At 37.5% G+C, this 12,360-nt stretch overlaps 1 protein-coding gene across 1 annotated transcript in view; it reads left to right on the forward strand.

Annotated features, from left to right (window-relative positions):
• LOC117220096 (tyrosine-protein kinase Dnt) overlaps positions 1 to 12,360 on the forward strand; it is a 182,432-nt gene that overhangs the window by 135,468 nt on the left and 34,604 nt on the right. Inside the window, exon 4 of the mRNA XM_033469781.2 lies at positions 4,526 to 4,709. Coding sequence (XP_033325672.1) covers positions 4,526 to 4,709 — 184 coding nt within the window. The remainder of the gene's footprint in view (positions 1 to 4,525; positions 4,710 to 12,360) is intronic.

A 12,360-nucleotide genomic window follows, 5' to 3' on the forward strand; every position in this document is an offset into this window, starting at 1 on the left:
GACCAGCTAACTTATTTGAACGTATCACGGAGATCGTTTATGTTCGTAGGTAAGACATTCGATGAAAATTGGCAGACCGTTTCACAAGAGCGCAAAGAAGTGACTGTAACCGATACAGTAGAGTTTCTTTTTGATCGTACTCTCCGCGCTGATGTAATATTGAGAGGCCATTTACTAGTCGAGGTAAACGTCAACCGATTTTACTTCATGACAACGAGCGTCCACACGCAGCAAAAGCAACAAAGGACGTCGTTCTCTCCACGTGCTTTGAAGTTCTCCTTCATGTTGCTTATTCGCTGAACATGGCTCCGTCTGATTTAGTCGTTGCAACATCCTTTAATAGGCGCACGGTTTAATTCAGTAAACGATGTACGAAAGTGCTTCAACGAATTTATCAGCTCAAAGCCGGCGATGTATATCGCAGGGTAGACAAGAATTGCAGCCGTCGGTTCGCGTTGACTATATCGAAACGCTAGGAAATTAAAGTTAAACATTCTGATTACGGGATTAAAATATTTTAATTTATTCATGTATTTATCTTTACTAACTATCTAGTACGAGCGATCGAATATATATTTTACTCGTTTATTCTATTTGCACTTTTTGGAAAAATATTCATTGTTTTCGTCATTTCAAACTTGAGCGGATGCTCTAGGACAGGGGTGTCGAACTCAAAAGCTAACTTGGGCCATAATAATAAATAAACGATGCTTAACTTTAGGTGGGCCGCAAAAAAGCAATCAATGTCCATAGAAACAAATATTTTTATTTTGACTAGTACATTGTAATAAACATATATATAAAGTTAAATTATTGTTTACGTCCTGATACTTGACATCAAAAATGTTCATCTAGGGCCGCGAGTTTGACACCCCTGCTCTAGGATAAATTGTTATTTGAATACGTTCGTGTGTCATGCCATCGTGAAGCGCATGGTTCGTTCTATCGATTTGTGCAAATTGTTTTCACATTCGTTGTTTCGTATCGTCTACTAGACACTGTTGGGATAAACATCTAAAACTGCAAGTTCGAGTAATTTTATTGCAAGACGTCCCGAATGTCCTGCGCCAGACGTTTCTATGCTATCTGATAGTATTAGACATTATTTGACTTATTTCAACTAGCTCAAAACGCGAACATGAAAGAGTCCGACTCAGCCGTAACGAATAAACAAACGTTCCAGTTCCAAGGAAATGTTGGAAGCAAGCAGAAAAGAAGGCAAATAACAATCAAATATATATATATATATATATATATTTATATTTATATTTATATTTATATTTGATTGTTATTTGCCTCCTTTTCTGCTTGCTTCCAACATTTCCTTGGAACTGGAACGTTTGTTTATTCGTTACGGCTGAGTCGGACTCTTTCATGTTCGCGTTTTGAGCTAGTTGAAATAATATATATATATATATATATATTTGATTGTTATTTGCCTTCTTTTATATATATATATATATATATATATATATATATATATATATATATATATATATATATATTTGATTGTTATTTGCCTTCTTTTCTGCTTGCTTCCAACATTTCCTTGGAACTGGAACGTTTGTTTATTCAAACAAATTCATGTTATATATATATATATATATATCCATCCAGGATGAGCCCGGGATCCGAAGGAACAACAATTACGAAAACAACGGACCGGGATACTTTGGTTTCTTCTGCAGACCGTGAAAGTCCTGAAAACCGTGAAACCGGCGTCTTGAATGGCGGCGGATAACGCGTGCGGGTGCACCGTTTATGTTAAGAAACACAAACGATTTCGCGGTAGGGAAGCTGCAATTGCCCCTCACACGGTAATTACGCCGGCTAGCCGAGAGAATAATCATGAAACAAGTAAACTCGCGGCAACAATTCAATTGGTCGGCCGTGGAAGCGGACGGACGAAGAAACAACAGAAACGTAACGGCATCCTCGGAACGAGTTCCCCGACTAAAATTACATAGAGACGGACTGACACGGCGCGACGCAACGGACGGGCAGACGGAATGAAAACTAAAGTTACTTAAAAAGTTCGGCGGCGCGGCGGTGCGCTTCGGCGAGCATTGTGCCGCGTAAGAGCCGGACATTTTAAAAAGACGTCGCAACGCCCGCCCCCCGCCCCCGTAAATAAAGGAGCAAAGATCCCTCGAAGTAGCCGGGACCACCACCGGCTCCGAAGGCAGCTGGAGCCCGCACGATTTATTTAACTTTTTCCACCCCCCGGCCACCTTGTTTCCGGCGCATATCTCATCGCGCTCCAGCAAATTTCTCCTCGGCCGAGTGTTCCGCGAACGTTCCTGTCGGTTATCGTGTAAAGTTCATCCGTCTGCCTTGCGTTATTTATTCTGGCGAAAACGCTGGACCCGCCCGCCATCGTCCCGCCGGCCCGCCTCGCTCGACGGACAAAGAAGGACGGCGCCCGGAACCGCCGAAAAGGGCACGGACCGGTCCTGGCCACCAATTTGCATTAAACCGCGGGATTTGTGCAAATTAAACACCCGGCCACCGAAAATAGTTTAACGAGATATTTATTAGCTGCGACGCTTTAATTGATGTGTTTGCGCTGCTACCGGTTCCAACCTGTTTGCCGTGCGATGAGATTCGCGGCGTTTATTCCCGCGCACCAAAATGTTCCGTGAATTGTGCGTTGAGTGGAAAATTGGCTGGAATTTGTCTGCTGATTTTTGGGTATATTCTCGTTTCCTTGGGATTCAGTTTAATGTTTAATACAGTTGGAGGTTCATTTTGCAAAATGAGACTAACCGATGATTAATACTAATTTTCTAACAGTTCTTTTAAGATCGAAACAGCTGAGAATTGCTGAGAATATTATTCGAAACGATAATAACCCAACGAAGTACTTGGATAGAATAATGTAACAACTTCTTTTGGAATTAGTATTTAAATGAAAGTTATCAAGATACACTAGTAAATAAAGCACAATAAGCACTAGACGTTTTAAAGACGTCCATTTTACATCCATTCTAGATATGGACGTTGTACGCCCTAAAATGGACGTCTTTAAGATGTCCTTTTAAAGTCTGCAACATGACGTCTTAAAGACGTCTGTCTTCAGTCTCTTTCGAGCCCTCTTTAAAATGTCTGTTTCTAGACGGTTTTTATGTTTTTATGGTGTTTTAAATAAATCAGTCAATTGCTTTTAAATACAACTTTAATACAGACGATGGAACTAGATCATAAAAATGACGATGTGAATTTTGTTTCTTTTTATACAAAAGGTTGCTGTCAACAGCGCATTGATCAGCAATTCATTTTCTATAAAGACAGCGTTTCCAGAAGTTCACCCGTTATAATAGTGACCACCGGAAGAAGTGTCACTAAAATGTCGGTCATTGAGATCGGTACTGTTCGGGTGTGTGGCGAGCCATATACTTTATGGTAGGGCCATGTGTCCTGGAAACGTGTACAGGACGTCTTAAAGACGTCCATAAGACGTTCCGAATGTCCTACATTAAACGTCTTTGTGCCATCCGGGAGTGTTAGAAATTATTTTTTAGAGGACTTCATATTTTTTAAATTGTGCTTCATGCATCGGAACCACCGATGTTAGTAATATGAATTTATAAGTTTTACAAATAATCCAAGAACAATTCAACCGCAACAACTTAGCATTATATCTTTCAGTCGAATATTTTTAATGAATCTAGTAATGAAAATGATAATCTAGTAATTTAACTATAAATCTTGTAACTAAAATTTTACCTTGTTTGCAGCAGCTTCATTGCAATAATTTTGATTTGCACAAATATCAGCGGAACTGGGCTTCGACCGCTCGTTGGCTCGGCCGCTTCGCGCAAGTTAAAGGGCTTTTTGTAAACCAATATGAAAAAGAATTGATTCAAGTCTAGCGACGACAGAAAACCCAAACTATTATGTACCGGAAAATGTTCATACGCTCCTTTCATTACTATATTACTCACAAATTGATTTTCTGCTTGATATTGATAAGTAGCATGCATTCAGATTTCAATTGTTTCGACGTTGCACTGTTTCGCAAACATTAAAATGGACACCGAAAATTCGAACTTTCATGCTTTACGAGTTTAAGCTTGTGGAAGTTCAAAAACCTCGCAGACATGTTTTAAGAGAAATCGATTGAATACATAAGTTCAAATTTGAGAAAAGTCGTTCAAACGTTACTGAAATATTTGAATATGAAGAATCAACCAGAAGAAAGCGAAAGCACTAATATTTATTATTATTAATAATTTTATTTACTATTATTATATTATTATTTTATTTATTATTATTAATATTTATTTATTAATATTGATTATTATTTTATTTATTATTATTAATATTTATTTATTAATATTGATTATTATTTTATTTATTATTATTAATATTTATTATTATTTTATTTATTATTATATATCAGCACTAATATTTTTCAATGCCTAATACTAATAAAATGGTTCCGAACGTGAGAAAAATGTAAAAATTAAGAAGTTAACGTAAAAATAAGATAAAACGTTAATCTGTTCAATTATTATTTGTCTAGATAACGGAGGAATGGAGACCACTCCGAGGAACGACTCGGTTCGTTTGGAACCAGGACCCCTGGTAAACGGTGCCGGGGCACTTTATATTGCTGCGACTTGTGCGTGCGCCTTAATATTAGTTGTCGGCAGTGTCGTGAGCGCCTTGTACATTCGCAACAGCAAGGCTCGCATACAGGAATCACAGTGAGTACAAATTCTCTCTCGCTTTGCTAAGAAATCCCCGGTTTCATGCTTGAATTGCCTAAGAAAATTATTCCTTAGTTGCGAGCAATTCTGAAGTTTACTGCGCGAGCAAACGGATGCTGCACGAACTCGCGGGAACAGTCTTTTGGCAATGAAAATTATCGTACCGGTTGAATTAATCGAGAATAATTGAAACTGGCTTTTTGGTTTGATCACATGTATGCAAGGAAGAAACATTTGCGATATGTACTATTATATTCGCAATATGTACTGACTTCGAATGTTGCTCCTTTGTTGATTTTCAAAATCGGATATACCAGTGTGCTTGAGGGGTTCTCGACGATCTTCGGTTTCAGTAGTGACAAAGAAATTGTAAATTATTTTACAGGTGATCGTTGTATATTTTTAACTATTTTCTTCTCTATTGAATATTTTGAAATTTCTACGAACGTGCATACTATTACTTGAACAATATTTTGAAGTAATTGTCTCTGAATATTTGTGTTATTAAAATGTTTCATTATATAACTCATATTGTTGTGAGTTTTTAATAGAAAATTCAATAGGAATATACTTAATGGAAATTAAAAATACAAACACAGAACTAAGTACGTAACACAAAATAATACACATATATTAAATAATCTCAGAATGACGAACAGTAATATAATCACATAATCTCGAACAATTAAAAATTATATATTGACAATCTTAAATCCATTTCATCGCTTTCCTACCTTAAACAGCATCAACTTGTTTTTGTCATAATTGCATAAAATCTACCTACCGTTAATGATACTATATGGATGCGCGATCGACGAGATAACGAGCCGAAGCTTTTTATGCAATAAAGTACACGATATCAGAATCTAATTGCAAATTCGTTAAAATGATGAGTTTCTACTTTATCGCGTTTTCAAGCTTCGAGAACTGAAGAGAGTCATTCATAATTGATTCAATCTTCCCAGCGTCGCAGAGTCGCTCAAACTGGAATGAAACAATCGCACAGTCGCCGGCATCTCTGTGCAGTGAAACAGGCGCAATTGCGCATCTGTCGTGCGTGTCCCGCTTATTAAATCCATAATTTCATTCACGCAGCGGATCGCTCGCGAATAAATCAGAATCAGAAAGGGCTGTGGGTGCACGAGCTCGGTGTCTCGCAAGGTACACACGTCCATCGGTTTAGCACGTACAACTGCTACCTTGATACGTGGAAACGGTAGCTTCAAACACAATAGAATAATTTCTAGCTATTTGTATCCATAATTTTCATCCGACACGATGTTCGCAGCATAAGTTTTACAGAAATTAAAAAGATGATCTTATTCAGATTTTCGGTTGTTCTTCATTATAATGTATACACACGAATAAGTATGTCTTTTTGGTAGGTCTTTCTCGTTGAAAGACGTGATTTCAAAAATTCTACTATCTCATTTAACACGTTCCGTGCCACGTGTACCATCGATGGTACACGCTTGCATGTTTATTTAGTGAACTGAACAAATTGTTTACAAGAAATTTAGAACCGAAGAATCAATTTCCACCGCAAGAATGGGCGTTGATAAGTTTTTGTTACGTTGTTATGTGTACGAGAATTAATAATTGCACGTAATACATCAAGTTTTAGTAAAATATCAAAGTGTGAAGATTCGAGTAAAAAAAGCTCGGCACGGAACGTGTTAATGATTGATAGAGATTGAAAAGTGGCGATTTAATAAAACAATAATGTAAATCAGCGAAATGAATAGTAAAAGTCAATGTTCAGTCTGGCTCGAGTCTATCGCGATGATTGTCAGATATCGCCGATTAGTCGCTTTATACTTTCTCGTAAAATAAAAGATTGACTTCAGTACTCGAAGATCTGTAGAATGGACCCTTCGAATCTCATTTTTATTGTTGCACAAGCATTCTCAAAAAACAATTCCCATAAAAGGGCTCTTTGCATCACCTTTGAGAATCGAGCTTGATAGAAGTTGCTGAGTTGTGGATTCGTGGCAGATGTTGCAGCGCATTGGTCCCGCCTTCTTGAGATTGTATTTGTGTTTAATTTTCGAACAACGTCGTCGCGAATCTGACACGATATCACGGTACAAGCGATTTACCGTTTGCGTACCAGATGGTTCTGAAAAAAACAGGATCGAAAAGCGCCGAAGAGGACGATAGCGCTCCTTCGATTATGTGTCGAAGAAAGCCGAAGAGCGCGATAGCGCTCCTTCGGTTGTGTGTCGAAAAAGCCGTAAAACATAAAATAAAACGTTACGAATGAAAATATATATACTATTAATTTAGAATAGGTAACAACAAAATGCAAATTGGATTACCGACAGCGATGCGACGCGCGACGTATACATGCGTCCGAAAGACTGAGCACGTTTCGACAAATTTCGGGCGGGCCGTGAGTCGTCTGTTTCGGCCGAATGCCCTGGCTTTTCTCGACACAAAATCTGAAGAGCGCAAAAGTGGCTCGTGGTACGTAAACGGTTAATCCTTTCGGTACGAGCGCCGGATATATCCGGCATCCATCCGACGACCGATATGTACGAGTGCCGAATACATCTCTGGCATCCATGTAAGCCATATTTCTGCAGGCCCTTCACAGAATGTTTACAGGAAACATTTAAAGAAAGATTTAGAAACGGATTAAGCACAGTCATTTACTTAACGCTTAAGAAAATCTTGGTACAAAAGTGGACCGACCCTGCGTTATGTGCGCATTTTCGGCGCGGCACCCCGTACGGTGGGAGTGTCACGGCGGACAACGCGCTCGTGCCGAAAGGGTTAAACGTCCTCTGACACTTGATTAAAAGGTGTCAGCTGAACTTAGCATTCTTTCCCGTCGGAAACGAAGATACGTAGGAGAGCCGCAGGTGTTCCCTAGTGCCGTCCAGTCCAATTCATACCGAAACCCGTTACGAATAGTTCGCGTCGGTTCAGGATCAGTTGGCAGGATCCTTCGGAGAACCAGCTAGTGCTCGATTCTTCGCCGGAGGGTAGAGAGACAGTAGGCAGCCGGAAGATTTCCACACCCCGCGGGGTATTCGCCGGATAAGCTGGATAGGAAGAACTCGTCCACATGAAATATCCTTTCAATAAGCCCCGGTGATCTGTCGGTCGCTTGGCACGGCAGCCGACATTTTATTGCGCGGGTACGCGCCCCTGTTCCAGAGGGAACTCCTCCGGGAGAGGACGTCGGAAGAGGCAGGAAGAGGGTGGAAAACTGGTAGGAACAGGGAGCAAGAGGAACCACTTCCCCAGTCTTTCCGAGCCGGATATTCTTCTCTCCGCGTGAACCACTTGTCTTCTTCGCCGGATGCAGGGATCGAAGATGACTTTAACACGTATAATACCTTTCTCGTTTGTAATGACCGTGTAGGATGATGGATTTTGCGCCCCGGGACATCCTCTTCTGCGCGGAGTACCTGCGGTGTCGGCGAAGCATTTATTTTACATACACTGTGCAGCGATAACACAGGGTGTTCACTTTATCTTGAGCTCGCGTAACGTCTCTGTGGTGCCTGGCGGTAGGGAAAAAAGAATGCGCAGGTGAGAAACTGCATGACTTCGTGGCACGGATATAAAAGATAGGGTAACATTCTTCTTCGAGCTCATTTTAAGTCGAGCTTTCAAGGTCATTGTCGATTTTTTTAAACGTGACTTACAGTATTCAAGGCCATCTGTAAGTCACGATATTACACATGAATGAATTTGTTTTTTTTGTGAGTTATATTATTGCAGTAACAAAAATATACCGTCTCGTTTAAAAAATTGACGATGTTCTTGAACAGAAATCTTGTCCTATCTTTTATTCGTCACATGAAATCATGCAATTTTTCACCTACGCAGGCTTAACAGACACAATTACGTGTGCTCAAGATAAAATGATCACCCTGTATTTTGACGCTTTCGTTGCGCTCAAGATAAGATGAACACCCTATATTCTGATTCCTTCTGAAACGGAATAACTGTTTTAGAATCGAATCGAATGGCTTGAATTATTTTGGGATGTTATGTTTACTAGACAATGAGTAAGACAGTGAAAATTACAGGCATTGAAAAATGTAAAAATTTCTATCTTTCTTGAGAAACTGCGATTTTCGCAATGTCTTGAATTGTCGGTAGTTCACTGCAACATTAGCAGATTTCGAAGAAATTTTCAGCGTGCACGAGTTGCAGAAATCTACAAATCTTCTTATAAATTACTTTGTAAGAAAAAAAGTGACTGCATTTATTGGAGGACATAGGAGTCAGACGCAATTGTTTTTCTCTCTTAAATAATTTTCATAAATCATTTTAATAATAATACATCATTTTTCATTATAATGATAATTATAATGAACATAATTTAATAAAATTTAATAAAATAATTATAACTTCATAAACGATCCTTTTTTTCAGATATAATTCTTACTAATTAATTGAAACATATAAAAGAGGTGTTCTTATACTAAGACCGGGATTCGGATCCAGTTTATTTGAACTTTATGACATTCGAAAACTATTTCCTTTTGGTATGCAAATATTGATTAATTATTTCATTGAAAATATGTTAGCGTTTTGACTTGAAATCACCGCAGCCACAAGCGTATTGCAGTAAATTGCATCTCCATGCATTTCCATGAATCATGCTAACATTTGACATACAAATCCACAAATTATTATTCTATTTTGCTAGTTTATATTGCCTATCGTCGACTAACCAATGCTTATTCAGTGACAATTCGATGTTTTTTGAAACCGTATCATCTCTGAAGAAAAATAAATAAAAATAAAATAAATAAATGCTGCTTGCTTAAGTTTTTAATTTTGTCTCACATAGATTTGATTCTGTTTTGTCATGCAATTTTTGTAGTTGAAGAAATATTAAATAAATAAGAAGACTATGCGAATTTTAGTTACTGTTTTGTTTTTATAAAAAGTGCATTTTAATATGTTCCGCATAATTCGAAAGAAATTCAAGTATTGAAACATTTCTTCAATATCATATTAAACCAATTGTAAGTGAAAAAAAAGTAAATTTAGTGTACATAATTTGAACGTAACTAAAAATCATCAAGCTTGTCGTCTAAATCAATCGTAAGGGGTAAAAGTTGTATATACAAAATTAATTAATATAACTTCGATGCTCCGTGCACAATATTTATTCGACTGCATCGTTAAAACAATTTCCAGAGCCGTCGACATTTGGTTCCAGAAACAAAATACGATTCTGTTCGTACCATCGCAATTAATACGCAAATTTTATTACATCGACTAACGAGCGACTTTCGCATAATTGTGATCGTACAATAACAATAACAATAATCATTCCCGTGTTGTTGAATACAGTGCAACATTAAACGAGTGTTTCTCATTATTATGTGTCTGCAGAAAATTCGCAATTAGATCCGAGTTCGGACGGATCAGAACAGTTACGATCGTTTCAAAGCATCAGTTTCGAAAGAGTCGCAAACAACTTTAATTAGCTCCGAGCAAGAAATGTTATTCATTCCCGGTGAAAGGTTAGCTACGCCGCGCCGCGAAGCTTCTATAACCTATTTTACGGTGCATACATTATTAACTATATCTGCCAGGAAGATCTTATCCAACAAAATTCCTGTAAAAGAAGATCTGAGACAAAGTTTCAAGAAGCGGAGAACTTTTCCTTCTTCGGCCGCCCTCCCATCCCTTTCCTGGCTTCCCTCTTCTTTATGCAGACTTGTCATATTTCCTTTGAATATATTAATTCTTCCGAGACTTCCGGCACGGGATTTTACGCGCGATTTACTCACAAAAGATCTAATTTCAATCCGCGAAACAGGATCCGTTTCCTCTTCCTTATTTCGTTATTAATTTTTCCATCGTGACCACTTCAATTGACGCCAATAAACACTCGCCCACAGCTTCGAGATCTTAACAAATATTTCACGGTTCCACTTTATTTGCATCCACTGATATTTCAGTAGCATTTTCTGATGCATTCTTTCGAGCAATGAAAGAAATACGATCTTTTCCTAGTTAGTTGATGAGTCTTTTACTTCAATCGATTTCTTTCTTCAATTTTTTGATAATTAGAGAACTGGTTAGAGTCGATTCTTTAAAATGTGACTGATAGAAAGATAAAAAGCGAGCATTGTTAATAAATGCTACCTATGATTTAATTAATAAAACCAATGACGATATTAAATTGAATTCAGAATTGACGTAATGGTAATTATTAAGAGTTACATTCTATTGACGAACAACATTCAAATGCTGACTAGTTACTAGACAGCGAATCTTTATACAGAATATAACTTTTCGAAATTAATTCTAAAAAACAGAATTGAAATAAAACCGTACCATCTCAGTTAACAATTTCGATAAAGCGACGAAAATGTAAGAACGTTTTCAGAGAATTTTCTAGTGTATCCATTGTTTGAAATTTCACTTATTATAAACGCATGAAATCCACATTTTATTAATTACATTTACAGCAATCGAAATATCAAAATCATTAATTATATGAGCCGTATATTTTAAAAGTAGACCTAAATCCATTTTCCAAAAAAATTAAGCTAGCTATTCAAATATTTACATTTCTACGTTATCTCTTCATTTTGAAGGAAATTGTTACTAATGTATTTAAAATTATAAAGATTACATGAATTATAAACAAAAATATCCGCAATCTTATATGATATGGAGTTGTATAACGGAATTTTATTTTCCAAAATAACAACGCTAGCTGTCACCGCAACAAATTAGTAAATGTCTATTCAAAGTAAAATCATATTAAAACATTGAAGTTGCCTGCGAACAATTCCGATTTGGTCGAGAATCGAGAACACGTGGGCAAAATTTTAAAAATTGATTCACGAGAAAAGATCAAAAACCAAAAAGGAATTTCGACATGCGATAAAATTGTCGTGGAAAGAAAGCCTAGGAAATGCGAAAACTTAGCAAGGTCAATGCTCTAACGCATTAAAAGTGTCACAGGAGCACGTGGTAATCTAACGAAAAATTAATAACTCAATGATCGGAAACTTTTTTCCAACATTTGTACTGATCAGACACTTTTTTCCACACAACATTTCGTTTTCTCTGTGGTTTCTTTTCGATAATAAATGTAAGATTGTGTTATGTTATATTTATTTACTTTATTTGGATCCCACCTACGTTCCCCATTCGTCTTACCTGCACATAAGCACATTTTATAATTTCAAAATACGAATATTATTTGTAAATTTTTTATTAGTGTATATGATCGGAAACTTTTTGCCCGAGCTTGTATTAACAGAAGTATCCCCGGAGATATTATATCTGCCGCGTTATTCAATTAAAACCCTTATGAAGTCTAGCTGTAATTAAGAGACGCTCTTTGCGTTACTCGCATTAAACCTCGGGTGTACGAGGAATCTACTTAACGATGAGCACGGTGGAGAATCTCTCGGTTGTGCATATTAATTACACGTTCAGCGAAACGATAGTTGTCCTTGGTATTAACGATTTAAATGTTCTCATGTAGCGGCCGCGCAATATCTACGAAATGAATTCCGCGGTGATGAGATTCGGAGAAGAAAAAGATAAAGTGAGGCAAGGACGCGCTGGCTATAGGACGCCATCTTCCCCAGTTTTATCTTTATCCCCTTTCGCTGCTTTTCCAATTTCCCACTAAGTGGCTCAATTGTCCTTT

Source organism: Megalopta genalis, chromosome 10, assembly GCF_051020955.1.
Source record: "Megalopta genalis isolate 19385.01 chromosome 10, iyMegGena1_principal, whole genome shotgun sequence".
NCBI lineage: Eukaryota > Metazoa > Arthropoda > Insecta > Hymenoptera > Halictidae > Megalopta > Megalopta genalis.